This window comes from Patiria miniata, unplaced genomic scaffold (assembly GCF_015706575.1).
Source record: "Patiria miniata isolate m_02_andy unplaced genomic scaffold, ASM1570657v1 HiC_scaffold_29, whole genome shotgun sequence".
Classification (NCBI taxonomy): domain Eukaryota; kingdom Metazoa; phylum Echinodermata; class Asteroidea; order Valvatida; family Asterinidae; genus Patiria; species Patiria miniata.
In genome coordinates, this window is record NW_024037068.1 from 1,304,570 (window position 1) to 1,321,115 (window position 16,546).

The 16,546-nt window shown below is 39.7% G+C and overlaps 1 protein-coding gene across 1 annotated transcript in view; it reads left to right on the forward strand.

Annotated features, from left to right (window-relative positions):
• The first annotated feature begins 3,502 nt into the window (after positions 1–3,502).
• The window catches only part of LOC119735761 (intraflagellar transport protein 140 homolog), a 39,006-nt gene continuing 25,962 nt past the window's right edge, over positions 3,503–16,546 (forward strand). The window contains exons 1-12 of the mRNA XM_038209676.1: positions 3,503–3,613; positions 4,501–4,664; positions 5,828–6,049; positions 6,680–6,810; positions 7,705–7,841; positions 8,555–8,730; positions 9,755–9,849; positions 11,677–11,783; positions 12,790–12,899; positions 14,371–14,502; positions 15,154–15,264; positions 15,805–15,874. Of these exons, the coding sequence (XP_038065604.1) occupies positions 4,521–4,664; positions 5,828–6,049; positions 6,680–6,810; positions 7,705–7,841; positions 8,555–8,730; positions 9,755–9,849; positions 11,677–11,783; positions 12,790–12,899; positions 14,371–14,502; positions 15,154–15,264; positions 15,805–15,874 (1,435 nt within the window). The 5' untranslated portion in view covers positions 3,503–3,613; positions 4,501–4,520. The remainder of the gene's footprint in view (positions 3,614–4,500; positions 4,665–5,827; positions 6,050–6,679; positions 6,811–7,704; positions 7,842–8,554; positions 8,731–9,754; positions 9,850–11,676; positions 11,784–12,789; positions 12,900–14,370; positions 14,503–15,153; positions 15,265–15,804; positions 15,875–16,546) is intronic.

Genomic DNA, 16,546 nt, shown 5'->3' on the forward strand with positions numbered 1-16,546 from the left:
ATTAGGCACTACTAACATGACTAAGGCAGTTGAGTTGGAATACCGAACTGAACTGGCATGCTGAACAACAATTAAAGCCGAAAATTGTTTCCATTTTGGGGGGAAAAATTATGTCATAATTTACACTGAGGGCAAATAAACAACATTAATTTTCATACATAGTTTGGATAGAACTTAGAAGGAAGGGGGGGGGGGGGTCTGTAGCCGGTCCAGCCCCCCCCCCCCATTTTTCCAAGTTAGCCGCCAACAACTCTCAAATCAAATGTAGGGGCATCAGGTCAACTCGGACCCAAACCAAGTCGGACCCATGCCAAGTCGGACCCACGCCAACTCGGACCCACTCCAACTCGGACCCACTACCATCTCGGACCCACTACCAACTCGGACCCAAGACCAACTCGGACCCACTACCAACTCGGACCCAAGCACGACCAACTCGGACCCAACAATGACTTAATCATTAGTTTCAGAGATTATATTTATAGGTCATCTTAATGTTACAGTGCTTATATAGTGAAGATATTTTGTAATTATATTGGTCAGAATGGGGCTTTTAGTTTTGTTGTTTGATTATACTACATTGATTTTGCTCTCTTATTACTCATTCACGTGAAGAAATGGATATCTATGTGCAATGTTTTCCTTTTTCATCTGCTTTTTGTGTGTGTGCCAAATAATAAACCAAATTAAATCACACTCAATGAAGGATTTCAATATGTCACAAAAATGTTGTTCAGTGAGGAAGTTATTAATTTGAAATAGGCCTTTCATTTCATGTAATTGTTAGTTTTTTTAATTGTTTTTTTTTTTACGAATCTGTTTAACTTTTTATACTTTTTTGATTAACTTTTTTACCCAATGGAACATCATAGTATACAGGCAGCTACCTGTAAGGCCTTAATTGAAGGATAATCTTCCCAGAGCTCCAATACTCCTTTTTGATGATTGACATTTCATAATTGTAGGGTTTTTAATAAGTTGATCTTTTTTTTAGTTCACATGCTGGCTTTGAATTGTGTGTTTTTTTAACTGTGTAACTTTTTATACTTTTTTGACTAACCTTTTTTGTTCAATATGGAACCTTCGTTTTTCTTGCAGTGTATGCAATGGTGTTTATGTGGTTATTTTTTTTTTAAATACATGTACATGTAGAGATTAGGGTAATCCTTATCTTTAGGACACCTCTATTTTTTCGAGTTCTGTTCAAAACTGACTTTTGCAGGTGACTGTCCAGTACCGAAGTGACTTTTGCAGGCTAAAGCAGTCATTTTTCCTCAGATAAACTCATGTTAGTTGTCATTTTGAAAGCACTTTCAAAGAAAATGTGACTTTTCTGCCTTTTTTTGCAGTTTGCCATCTTGCTTTTTAAATATATTTTCTGTTTGTCATTGTCGTCTTTAACCCCTCATAAATCAAAGCCCTGCCCTCTTTATACAAAATTAAACCTGCTATATTAAAGAAGGTGTCATTGCCAACTGTTCAAATGTGTCAAGAAACATCAGAATGTCACTTTTGAGTGTCATTTAGTCAGCTGTTTTGGTGAGTCTTTTAACCTTATAGGAACGGGGTCCTAAAAGTAAGGATTACCGAGATTAGAATAGACTTCGTTTTTATGCCTTATTTATTTTATTTAATGACTTATAATGTTTACTTATATTTATTGAATTAATAATGTCATGTTTGAAAGTGTTTATGTTTCAATGTCATACTTTCCAATTTTATTTTTCTATGAAGATCTGTTTTGAATTTATGTGGTTTGAATTAAAAATGAAATGTTAAATTGAGCAAGATGGCGTGAACGATGTAAAATATGAAAATGAATAATTGGTTAAACTTTAATTTTAATTACTTTTGGTTAAAGCGCAATATGTTTCAATGGAAACAAATAATAAAAATAAATAATTAATTACACTTTTAAAGCGCATTTCAAAATAGCATTTCAATGCGCTTTACGACGACAAACTGCTGCAATACAGATATTTTACCTGACAACTACAATGAAAATTTATACTTAACAGCATAACTGTATTAACAGATGATAAGTGGACAAACTTTATGAAATTGTCGAATGATTGAAAACGCTGTCAAATGATTGTAAACGATGGGTCCGAGTACTCCTAGAACTATGAGGCTCCACGTAGTGGAGCCTCATAGGTACAGAAGCCCGCAAAATTGTTGTCAGCACAAAACACTAATTAAGTACAAAAACGTCCATCCCAACCAGGCCGTTTTCCACAGAACCGCTGCACAGTTTGCCCCTAAACTCCATACAATACCTCATGACATACTCACGTTATGTGCACCCAACAAACATCGGTGGATTCTGTCTGTTTTTCGGCAAAAATGATGAAAAATATGCCCTTTCCGCACTGAGCCAACCTAACACTTGAAACGAGCACGCTTGCAGAATGATCGCAGTCATTTTCGGTTCGATCGCTCGGAGCGCGCCGCGGGGGGTACGTACTTGCACTTGTACGCATGTGCATACTATCGTTCCGCTCCTACACCATCCTGTTCGTTAGTGTGACGTCACCTCCATCACTTTTCTGTACGATTGGAACCGGAAGTTAACGCATCTCGAGCGTTTGTAGCCAATAGGCGCTAGTCATCAATGGTGGGCGCGCGTGTATGACGTTTTTACTAACGAACCGGATACCCCCCGCGCGGCGCGCTCCGAGCGATCGAACCGAAAATGACTGCGATCATTCTGTACGCGTGCTCGTTTCAAGTGTTAGGTTGGCTCAGTGCAGAAAGGGCATATTTTTCATCATTTTTGCCGAAAAACAGACAGAATCCACCGATGTTTGTTGGGTGCACATAACGTGAGTATGTCATGAGGTATTGTATGGAGTTTAGGGGCAAACTGTGCAGCGGTTCTGTGAAATACGGCCTGGTTGGGATGGACGTTTTTGTACTTAATTAGTGTTTTGTGCTGACAACAATTTTGCGGGCTTCTGAACCTATGAGGCTCCACTACGTGGAGCCTCATAGTTCTAGGAGTAGGGTCCGAGTTGGTCATGCATGGGTCCGAGTTGGTAGTGGGTCCGAGTTGGTTGTGGATCCGAGTTGGTAGTGGGTCCGAGTTGGCGTGGGTCCGAGTTGGTAGTGGGTCCGAGTTGGCATGGGTCCGAGTTGGCTTGGGTCCGACTTGGTTTGGGTCAGAGTTGGATCGAAACCAATGTAGGCAGTTCCTTCACATTTCAAGGGTTTAAATGCTAAGTTTTAACACAACCCAACTGATTGCAGTGAAAACTAGTAATCAACAATCAAACTCACCCTCGTTGGAAGAAATCTTTCACAGAAAAACCTATGCGATGGCCGATCTGCGACTCGACTGTGCAAGCGTTGTTTAGTGCACGTTTTAGCGCTCGACGACTGTTATGTTGAAAATTTGGTTAACACCAGCATAATACAGCGCAAGCGGTCAAAAACCAATACAAGACACAGACATGCATCAGCCGTTGCAAAAGTGACCTATGACCCCGACATACAACATATTTTGTGTTGCTATGCTAGACAGCAGTTCGGAGAGTGCACAGACGTCGTTCATTGTTTTCAAAAAGAAATGGTAAAATCTGCCTAATTTTTCGGGGTTGAGACTGCCTTTAGAAAGGTAAGACTTTACTTCATCACACTTAATGTGTTGATTATGAATACTGTTTTTATTAACACGATGAATTTATCCTTGTGTACGTGTGCGGCGGTGTCTCCGTGATTGAGGAATGTACCCGTCATTGGCAAGATAGTGGGAGGCAGGAACCAGTCCGAATGGACATTGACAATACGTGTGTTGGGGAACCGGAGCCAGTCTGTCATTCTAGTTTTGGACACTTTAGTCTTTAAATTTAATTAAAGTTTAAATTTAATTAAGGTTTCTAGTTTAAGCATCCCAGTTTAGCTGTCACCGGCTGCAAAGGGATTACTCCATCAAGTATCATGTATCAAGTTTCTATTATTAATTAAAAAACCCACCAAAAACAAACATTACTATTCAGTAGCGCATTCAAAACAATATGATCATGATGATTGGAATGTTGCATCCTGACGCCACTTTTTTCAATAAATTTTGACCCCTGACAGGTTTTAAAATTAAAAGGGACAACATTTATTTTTGGGGTTAGAGACATGAAAGGGGGTTTAGTACCTCAGGTTTAAAAAGAAGGAGACCCTTTCCCTCTCTCCGCCAAAAATAAAAGGGGAAAAAAACCCTTGCCTTTTAATAGTATTATCGTCCTTTTTCTCTCCTCACACTAGCATTGAACTGGTTATTAAAGAAGAAATTGTGGAAGTCCATTTTATGTGCATACACATACATATGCATGAGTATTTAAGTCAACGTGTAAAATATAAATGTAGATGCAAAAGTTTTAAAAAGTCAGAATTTCTCCAGATTTTGTATTGAAGGCATGGGCCAAGGATAATGCAGCCATCTTCTATTTCTAAGAAATGTAAGATTGTCTGACATACCTGCCTTTTTTTCTTCTTCTCTTTTTTTTTTAGCATAGTGCACTTGCATAGACATGACAGTCTATTTTGACCATCGTGTGCAGCCTCCTGCTGCAGGGGCTAATGTGGACATTGCATGGCATCCCACCCATCCGTACTTGGCTGTGGCAACGAGGGGCGAAGTAGGGGGTGGCTACGTTCAGCTTTACAATGAAGAGGTATTAATGGTGTGGTCCTTTAGATGTATGTTTCCCTTTTTGTTATGGGCACCGTGCACATCAACCAACCCAACAGTCTTCTCTCTGATGTTCAAATATTGCAGTTGTTTATTACAGTTTTGCAACATATAATGGTTTGCAACACATAATTGTTTGCAACACAGTTTTGCAGAGCAGTTTTGCAACACAAATTGGCAACACAGTTTTGCAACACAGTTTGGCAATTAACACAGCTTTGCAACACAGTTTGGCAACATAGTTTGGCAACACAACTTGGCAACACAGTTTGGCAACACAGCTTGGCACATAAACGAACCCAACAGTCTTCTCTCTGATGTACAAACATTGCAGTTGTTTATCCAATTTTTGCTACACAGTTTTGCAACATGATTTTGCAACACAGGTTGGAAACACAGTTTTGTGACACATAATGGTTTGCTGAACACATAATTGTTTGCAACACAGTTTTGCAACACAGATTTACATTTTGCAACACAGGTTGGAAACACAGTCTTGTGACACATAATGGTTTGCTGAGCACATAATTGTTTGCAACACAGTTTTTCAACACAGATTAGCAACACAGTTTTGAAACACAGATTAGCAACACAGTTTTGAAACACAGTTTTGCAGCACAGATTAGCAACGCAGTTTTGAAACACAGTTTTGCAACACAGTTTGGCAATTAACACAGCTTGGCAACACAGCTTTGCAACACAGATTGTCAAAATTTGGTAACACAGTTTGGTAAACACATGTTGACAACACACGTTGGCAGTGGCAAGACAGTTTGGCAACACAATTTGGCAGCACAGCAACACAGTTTTGTAACACACATTTGCAACACACACACTCTTGTTTTACTATACTCCCGAGGACAATTCTTTGTGTTTTCCTTCGTCCCTGTAATATAACACTGTTCCATAGACTAAGCACACAAACCTGCTACAGAGGACCATTTTGAACAAAAGACCCAACTCCCAAGGACTGAAAGGAGCTGTTGTTCTCCCTTTGTGTGTCTGTCCTCGGGATAATGTAGAACAAGTACACACACACATGTGCAGCAAGTGGAATCCCCTGTAGTTTACTCTCAAGTTGGATGCAGATGCCCTCTAAATGGTACTTTAACATTATTTCAAAATTCCCTTGACGTCTGTACACAGGGTGAGCCCATAGAGAACTCCAATGTCCAGCGGTCCTTTTCCCCATCAGCCTTAGCCTGGAACCCAAGCAAGCAGTCGGTCGCGGTCGGTTGGGAGAATGGCGAGATCCATATATGGAGTGAGCAGCACCACGAGCTGTTTGAAGCACCCAAGCTACACAAAGGAGAGGTCTGCTTGATAGTCTGGAACGATGCAGGGAGCCGTGCACTGACGGCAGATAGGGTAAGCTTTCTGTGTGAATGTGTCCAAACAGTATTGGTAAACAAAAAGTGTTAACCAATACATGGTCTATCAGATCACAAAGTTTGAATGTGATTGTTCATATCATTTATGAGTTATGAATGATAGAAGATGGTCATTTTTTGAACTAAAATTGCTTGTAATTCGATACCTGATGACGTCATCATGATGTCACAGTAATATGCACACCTCGGGATCAGGTTTGATGTTTATTCCAAGTTTCATGTGCATGCTGTGTACTGTTTAGAAGAAAACTCGTGGAGAATTACTGTACAGAATAAAAATCCCATTGAAATAACTATGGAGAACAAAGAAAACATCGTACATCAAAGGGTGATGGGTACAGCCCCATTGCCCCCAAAAAGTTCTTAGGAGAGGGATTACATCCTTTCATGACCTTGCATTCAGTGTTTCAGTGATGGTATGGAGTTTGCCCAATTCTAGTTTGCTGATTTAATTTGGAATGGATTCTGGAGGAAATCATTTATCCTTGACAGAATCAAACTAATTCAAATTTTTTTGATTCACTACATGTAAGCCTAAAATAACGTATATCTCCTGGCTGTTGCTCCTGATAATGACAATTTTCATGTTATTTAACCCGTTCTACAGACGGGGTTGGTGATCATGTGGAAATGTGACACAAGAGGGCGCTTCACAACAACCCCACTGTGCAAGGAAGAGTTGAACCAGGTACCAACACAGTGTGTGTTCCAGCCAGGCATCGACACAGACATTTCTGCGTAAGTTAACATAATAAGTCCGCTCAGTGGACCATCACAGATACATGTACCTCTCTCCTGGCATGGTTTGCAGAGGAGAAATTTCAGTGAAGTGTCCTGCTTGGGGACACAAGCAGCATGCTTCAATGGCTAGCTTTGAAGGGTGTTCAGAAAGCAGAAAAATGGTACATGACAAAGAGTGTTTCCAATTGCTTAGTGTCTGTTTTTACGTATCACATAAGAGTCGCCAGGTCACCACAATTTCCCAATGGATGATGTTTCAGCCTGAGCCACCTATTCGTATTGACTATTAATGAACGCAAGTAGAAATGATTACTGTTGTTGGGTAGTTGCATTTATTGCATGATGTTGGTGTTGTGTTTTGCACTTTTGCTAGTTACCACAATCATACGTGTACTTTTAGTTTCTACACTTTTTACATTTAAATTATGGTTTCAATTCCAAACTTGGGTAATCAGCAAAAAAAAATCATCATCTTGAAAAGCGGCAATTTGTTTTTGGGCGAATTGTGAACATTAACCCTAGCCCGAGGGCTCTTTTGGCTAGGATACATTCCTAATCCTACAAAAATCCTTCCATTGCCCCCATGTAGAATTTGATACTGCCTTAACTCGCCAAAATCATGTGCTATTTCTCGAATTTGCTCGGCTTAGAGGTGACCAATGCCTCAGTTTAAAAAAAAATCCAACACTTTTACAAGATGTTGCACATAATACCCAGAAGCAGTGAGAATGATATCTAGTACAAGGCTTTGCCTCCCCCCCCCCCCCTTCCTCGGGGGAGGCTGCTTTGCCACATATTTGTTACCCTCTCTTTGCGGGTGATCGTGCGCTTTGCAAACAGCCTCAATCCTCGAAAATCCTCCAAAAGTACTTGTGTTTGGTCTTCCTGTAGTGAGACGTCAGCCCTTGCCCGAGCAGCCGTCAGCGGAGACCAGAGGGCGCTAGACATGTTTGCGTGGGACAAGAGCTCCCTCAAGCTTCCTGGATCTAATACGGATGGCTTAACCTGCTACGTCGGCGGCTCTGAAGGTAAATGTGCTTTTCCAAAAGTATGCAATACACTGATTTACGTTGATGGTCACTACTTGGAAGTGTGATATAAATAGTACTTATTTTTACTGAATCAAAATAAGAGAATAATTGTGTGCTTGGCCGGTTTTAAACACATGTTTAAGACTGGTTTGGAGTCTGGACGCTGATTTTCTGCTTGGGTCATTATCAGCGTCCAGACTCCAAGCCGTTCTTAAACATAGCCTTTAAAACCGGCTTTATACCTTTTCGGTCACACAGTCAAACCTAGTCAAAAATGTTAAGTTTCCAACAATTTTGTTCAACAAGTTTTTGAAACACCCCTCTCACTATGTTATGGTATGTGCCTCTGGCGAGTAGTTGTAAACAACTCCTTATATGGAGATGGGCACGCGCAGAATGCAGCTGTGCCGATGTAGTGCGAATTTTGGACTGAAATACGCACTCATTGGTAATACTGCACATGCTTAGCGGAGGATTGTATACGTTCAACTAATAAAAGGGTAAAAGGGACCGGATTTCAAAGGAATCCAAGGTTAATGTGACACTGAAAAAGTGTTTAAGACCGGCCATGTGACGGACTCTCAACCAATAGGAATGGGTAAACTGCTTTGGTATTTATGAATAACAGATAACACCTCTAAGGTGGCTGCAAAGGGACACTTTTAGTTTTCCACGAAAACAAATGTTGATATTTTGCTCATTGTTTCTAGGCAAAGGCTATTTCATCGATGATAAAGGAGCCTGCAACCAGGTCCTGACCACAGATGGGCCAATTAAGAAGCTGCTGTTCAACAGACATCGTAATATCCTGGTAGCAGTCACTCAGTCACTCATGCTAACTCAGTACAGTCTGTCATCAGATGGCAAGACCACAGAGACAATGAAGGTAAAAGCTGTAGCCAGATCAAATGTTGTTTTGTGGCTATGGATAGTCACACTATCAGGAACATGGCAGTGGACTTCTGACAGTGAAATTATGTACATTGGATGCCATTCACCCTGCATCAAAAAATTTTCAGGCTGGACCCTGCATCAAAAAATTTTCAGGCTGGAATCTGGCTGCAATTTTGAGATAAAGGCCTTCAAAAATGCAATAAACTTGTCCAACACAATAGAAAAAGTGAAAAATGGGCCAGGGCCATATATGTGACCTGCCATGCATAATGAAAAATAACTCCCACGGGTGACTTTTTGAGTTTTACATACCATGTAAACGAACAACTCTTTAGCTTTCTTATGGTACCAAATTTATTTCTGTAGCTCAATTAATTCTAAAGACATGCCACGAGAAATGTGGTAGTACGTCGCCGAACTTCAGCGATCTCATTTCCAGAAGAACAGCTTCGGAAAAAAGTGTTGAGCGTTGTGCATTGCAAACTGTATGTGCGAAGTGTAAGTACATACACATGGGGACAGTTTTGTTACATTGTAAACACTTATTGAGCATGCGCGCTGTAGGAACGCGCTCACAGATTGGATTGGTGCTGAAAAACATCGCGTTTAAGTAAACAACACTTTCAGCACATGATCTATAAATTGCCCATTCATACGATGTGGTCCAGTCAGATGGTGTTATGTGCATTACGAAGTCAAGCCCCGCGAACTAGACACTGTCCTCTTCCGCGCAGCATCGCGTTTTGTTTACCATCTTCCACAGCTAATCATGAGTGATGAAGCCAGTAAAGACTGAAGTCACTGCTATAAGCCTTGTGTATTTATAAGAACCACATAGGTAGTTTAAAAAAAAAGTTTCATCCAAATCTGAGATGGTCACCTGACAACTTTTCAAAAATTTAGGGAAGTTGGCGTTGAATAATCCTGACATACTTTATACTTATATACTGTTTATTCTTATACAGGTTTATAAAGTTGGCCTCTGGAAATAAATACTCTCTGTTTCTGTTGAACAGGTCAAGCTGAGTGGTAAAGCGTCCGAGACAGACTGTGACATGGTCTGGGCAGGCAAGGGCCTGCTAGCAACGGCTAGCGGAGAATGTGTTATCAGGTAGGTCTTCAGCATGAAAGCAAGAGGCATTATTTTTGGAAAGTTTGTTCAAACCCTTGGCTTTGTCATATGGGGCCATATTATGCTTCAGGAGCATTGAATCTTGTAACTGTGTTCTTGGGCAAGACAGTTTACTACAATTGCCGCTCTCCACCAAGGAGTATAAAAGAGTACCTAAATCAATCTGAAGCTGTAGTGCATAAGCACATAAGACCCTATCCCAGGCTTCACTTGCCTGATGTGTGGTCGAGTGTGTGGATCAAGAATTGGACTCCACTCCCATTCAAAAGCCCACAATAGGACATAACTCGACAGAATTGCTGGGTACTCGTGCGTCGGCAACGACGTGAGACTCCATCATCATCCATCAAATAACTAAAGAGAGAATTGAAAGTGAAGAGGTGAATTATGCATTTTATAGTCAAGTCAGGGGTTTTCCTTAGCGGTCGCCCGCTCGCCAAATGCGAATGAAAACAGCGGCGGGCGAGTCAAAACCCTCCTCTCCGTAGTCCGACGGGCGAGTCAAAAAACTGTTAAAAAAAATAAACATAACGAAGTTTTCCCTACAGTATTTTTCAATCAATCAAAATAAAAAGTTAAGGGTGATACAACACATGAATACTTTTGCCACGCCGACCGAAATAAAAACATCGGTAGTTCGAATTCGTATCACTCCATGTATATTCGCAGTGCGCTGTGCATTGAAATCCCAACGACGAACATGAGGCGAATCAACGTGTATTTGCCATTACACATTGTGCACACATGCAGCGCACGTGATTTACTTCGTCTGCAGTCCACATGGTACGGACGTACGTACGTTAACTTCGTATTCGTATCACACAACGTGGTGAGGAGAAAACTTTCATGACAGTTTCCCTGCCAAAACTTGTGCCCGAACGGATTCTTGGGATGATTTCTTGAACACTATCAAACGAATGTACCGAAAAGATGAGGACAATATGAGATTTGAGGGGCCTATTTTGAATGTAAAGACTAGTGAATGTAAAGTGGACCGTGCTCCGGAAAATGTTATGGATTGACGTGACCAGCGTAAGTTCATGGGTCGCCCGCCCGCAGCGTTTCTTGGCTAGGCACGCTGATTGCACCATTCTTCGCTAGAAATGCATGGCGCGCGCGAGAGATGTTTTTTTGAAAATACTGGCCTTCTCACTCATTTTCAAACAAGTTAAAACAGTTCAGTTACTAACTTGGTAAACTCCCATTAATACCACGACTGTGTGCAATGTTTTCTTGTTCCTCAAGATAACGCTTTTTTAGTTCGTGTTTTATCAAAACATGTCGGAAATAGAACACCTAAAGCCTTAAGTTCGGAACGAAGCACACTGCATAAATTTTGATTATAACTTCTCCCCCTATTTGATTCCTGTTAATTAAAGCCTTGCTCTATGTTAAAGCATGGACGATTAAAGAAACATTGACATCACTTAAAAAGGAACTACATGCAATATTATGTTCATGATTAAGATAATTGCCGATTGTATTCATATTGCATAATTTATTATCAAAAATGCTTATGGTGATTTGATTGAAAGTTACTATTAAAACATGTGGGCTAGTGAAAAAGGTTGCGGGCCAGTGAAAACTCTGGTTTACTGTCCCGGCCGGCCAGTAAAGGAAAAAGTAAAGGGAAACCCCTGGTCAAGTGCCATACTCCAGTTTATAACACACCTCTTGCTTGTTCTTTATCCTGACCTCATTGCCAGTATATATGTGTATAATATTGTACACACTATTTTCTAAAGTACAATTGCCATGTTGAGAGAAACAAATGTAAACATACTTTATAAAACAATCTTTTGAAAGGATGTGGGATTTAGACAAAGACGATAACTACATCTTGGGTCTGGATGCACAGCAAGGCTTTGAGACAGGAGAATGCATCAACTGTGTTGCCTACTCTTCCAAGAAAGGTGAACATTATGAAAGATACTGCCTGCTTTTCAGTGGTGCAGTGAAACTACCTCCCTCATTGATCCAGTGCAAATACATGTGGAAGGGATCACCACTAATCACCAAGGGAGGCTATGCACTGTTACACAGGGTGGTGTAAAAAGAAGGGAACCCACTTTTGACAGCAATTGTCACCTACTTGTTGAGCATATTTCAAAAATTCAATTTAATGGTATTAAAAAAATTGATCTTTAAACATAAGTGATGAAAAAATGATTGCAAATGCATATTTTGTCTCCGAGATACGGTAGTTTAAAAATGTCAGTTGCCAAACCTGTTTGTCGACGGACGGCTTTATTCCATCCGCTTGACTGAGCTCCAGAGCTTGATTTGAAGACAAAAAACACTACACTAGACTTGAGTGTGGAAAACAGTGATTTTGGCGACTTGTATTCAAATTAGCTTAATAACACTATTTTTGAATATTTTTCAAAGATTTTATTCACTATGTATGGTTGAAGAGCTATACTTCACTACATTATACCAAAAATTGTTCAAATAAGTTAAGTAAGTAGGTTAAAGTTCCTGTCTAAAGTGGGTTTCCATTTTTTTGCGCCACTCTGTAGAATGATTTAAAAATACAGACGATTAATATGGAAACAATTTTTCCGTGCTCTCTTGTTAATTTTGAACACTACATAGATAGTCTCAGTATATGACTGTCTTGAATTTTTTAGACTGACAAGTTTGAGCAAGAGTTTTTGTGTGGTATTTTTTTTTATAGGAAGTGCATTGAACTGCTTGAAGTTCATTGTAATAATGACAAACCACTCTCATAGTTCAACTAATTTGGCTCGGCGTTTAGGGAACTGCCATGCTATAGACAAACTATTACCAATTCTAAATCAATTGAGTACCGCACACCAGTGGCACGGCATTTAGAGCAAACCTTACTTGCTTTTCATTTGCACATGATGCATTTCCTAAACATTTGAATCGTTTGTTTTCAACCTCCACCTGTTGCAGGAGTTCTGGCTGGTGGGACGGACAAAGGCCGCGTTGCCATGTGGAAGTTTGCCCCATCCCAGGGCATCATGGCACGGAAACAGGACGGAGAAACCAAGTGGAAACTGCAGGTATTGTAAAGCTATAGAAGTGTTCAGATTTAGCTTGAGCCAAAGGACAGCCCATTAGATTACTATCCTCCAACAGAGTCACTGATTGATTGACATATTGATTGATTGACTGACTGACAGACCGAGTCACTGTGTATAGCTAATGTCATAAACTCCGACTTTTGAGTCCTACTGGATTAGCAAAAGAGTCTTAGTTGATATAACCATTTGAAGTCTTCTTAAATGCTTTTAAATTGTTTTCCTTTTCTTTAAGAAGAGAGCGATTTCAGCTATTCCCAATGTTCTAAATCTTCAATGTTTATTAAGCAATGTTGTTTTTAAAGGTAATATACAGCATTTGCAAACATCAAAAAACAAAACTACCAAATTAATATGAAATAGCTTTCTTTACTGTAGGTGAATAATAGTCTCAAGCAGATGGCACCTGGTGTGCTGTCATTTTCAAGAAAAGTGAAATTTTTGTCTCAATTTCTAATGATGGTCAGCCGACCATCGTTGGAAAAAAACTGACTTTTTTTTCAAATACTGCCCCCAAGTTACAAATTTTAATTAGCCCACTTGTTGTTTGCGATTGGTTACACATCTATGAATGGTTGCAAGCCAGCTAGTCTGGTTCCCTGACCACCTGACAATGCCCCGACGTCTGCAAATTGCTTGTTTCATCTGAATTAGGGTCATGGAACCAGACTTCAAGAACAGCATTGTTTTCTAGGTTTTTCCAGCATCTATGAACACAAACTTTAAAGGGAAAATACAACATTTGCAAACATCAAAAAACGAAATGATCAAATTATCACGAAATACCTTACTGGATTGTTAGGAATGACAGTCTAAAGCAAAATCGTGGCTCCTGGTTTGCTGACATTTTCAAGAAAAACTGCATTTTTCCAATGCCAGCGTTGGAAAAAAACCTGGCTTTTTTTTCAAAAACTGTTCTTAATTTTTCATATTTTAGTTTTCTGAATTGTCTTTGCAATTGATTACACACCTCTGAAGGGGTACAGGCCTGCTAGACTGATTCTCAGACCTTACAATTCCCTAAAGTGTATGATGCTCCGTTTCATCTTATTGGGGTCAGGGAACCAGACTACAAGAACATGATTTCTTGGTTTTTCCAGCATCTACGTGTACAAGCCCAAAACGTGAAACATGTCAGTTCAACAATATTTTCTATAACATACTAATCCTCCAAATCCATTTATTTCTGAAAATTGAAGCAAAAGCAAATGTTGTACATTCCCTTTAAACAGGTCAGTGTAACAATATTTGCTATAAAATGCTAACCCCCAAATTCATGCATTTCTGAAAATTACAGCAAAAGCATGTTGTGTATCACCGCTACACTATAAAGAAGAAAGGGTGTATGTTTGGTGATTTGACTATGAATGGACTTGTGGGGTCTCTAGGGGTTTTTGAATCCCTTGGAGTGTTTAAACGGCAACATTTTTGTTTATTTCATACCCCGTCGTAGGCCCCATCTGTGTTGGAAGGGAACATCTTGCAGGCCAAGTGGGGTACCAGTAGGGACTACTTGGCCCTCAATAGCATCGGTAGTGTGGTCATTCTCCATGCACTCGATATGAATGCCCACATCAAAGATCAGGTAACTCTCCAAAAATGCCAATGTACTGTGTATATTGATTTATGGTGTAGTAAGAAAAGTGGTATAGTATGTAAAATGGTATAGTAATTGATCTTTTGATACTACAGTGAAACACCTCTATTATGATCATCACAGGATCCACAGAAATTGTTCCTAATAGTGATCGTTCGGTATAGCGATTTTAAGCTGCCATTGCTCCGGTACTCAATTGTGAATAAATAGTGCCCTTAAGAACTTCACCCTGAATGCCCTGGTAGTTACTGAAAGACGACTTTGAACACGTGCCGACTATTGAATTATGTTATGTTATCAGAGGGTTGCAGACACCCCAAAATAGGGGGAAAAAGCAATTGTTTATTGTTAAAATAAACCATTTAGATGTCAAAATTCGTTGAAAGAAACAAAATTGAATGTGTCGAAGAGCACAGGCAGTATTACTTTTATATATTAACTAACTTCTATAGAACAGCATCTGAAATCAAGCCACTCATACTGAATGATTGCAACATTTGACCTTTCCACGTATTTATTCCCAACTGTTTAAAATGTCAAACTTTCAATGTACTTATTCCTCTCTCACTAATAATTTGGCTCAGTGCAATTTTCGATTAGGAATCATGTATAACTTACATTTCTCCCACTGCTATGTAGGTTGCTGCTGTCCAGACAGGACCCAGCTCCATGACCTTAGACATCCTGGGGTCAGGGTCGCACCACGAGGTCAAGACAGACATTCACATCAAGGGCATCTACACTACCAAGGTAACTCAAAGAAATGAGGTCCTCCTGAAGACAAATATAGTAAACTGCGTTGAAAAAATCATGGGAAAGTGTTGAAAAAATCATTGGAAGTGTATCAATTTTTTGACCGAAAGGTATTAATGAATGGGAATAACTATGTACTTGGCCACTATTAAACAAGAACATAATGGCCCTCGCACCATTATCCCCGTTCAGTCCCCTAGCTGGTTTTAAATGTACAGTAGAACACCACTATAATGAACATGATGGAGTCCATAACAAATGTTCCTTATACTTTATAGTGGTCGTTTGTTTAATAGGGATGTGCATTATAAAAGAATTTACTTTTTTGGCAACCAAATGGGGATTTTCGTCATATCCAAATGTTCTTTGTAGAGGTGTTCGTTATAGTGGCATTTCATTGTACTTGTATACAACCGGCAAAGCGCATATTTATTCCCTTATTAATGAGACATAGGCTGAGCTCTAAACAAACCCAATTTGAATAGGAGACTTGTCCAACAACTGTTGTATAATATGCCACTTTTTGCTCGTTTTCAGGAACATGTAGCTATCTGGAACGGCAGGAAGGTAGTTGTGTACGACATCTCATCCGCTGTTAGGGCAGCTGGTAAGGAGAGTGGTTGCTTTAAGGGCATTTGACACCGGGTCTGAATCAATTTGAATTTGGCAACACGTTTCCCAATTTCCTCATGATTGAGTTTTTTAAATTTGTGGCACTTGAAGGAGCACTCCTGTCTTAATTATACACACAGCTGTACATGGTAATCATTGTCATTTTATTTGCTGATTGCAAGGAATAACCTAACCAAGGTCTTAGCCAATAGAGCGTGTAAGTTGACTTCAAAAACCTGCAAGGTTTTACGAGAATACAGCATATCCGGGCACCATGTATAGGATCTACAACGTGTGTAACGTCCTATTTTTTGTGCATTTATTTTGTGTCCTGACTGGGCCCTTCCAATCCAGGGCAATCAATTTTATACTAATCAATTTGCAATATTTTCAATACATTGTAAATTGTAATGCTTTCCCATATTGAGAAATACATTTCTCAATAAGGGAATACATTTCTCAATAAGGGAAAGCATTGTAATGCTGTCCCTTACTTACTGAGAAATGTATTTCTCAATAAGGGAAAGTATGACAATTTACAATGTTTTGAAAATATTGCGAATTGATTAGTATAAAATTTAAAATGTTAATCTCAACTTCTGTTCAGTAGATCACACAGATAGCAAGTGGGTAAATTCTAACACGGGAGTCTGTGACTAGACAACAG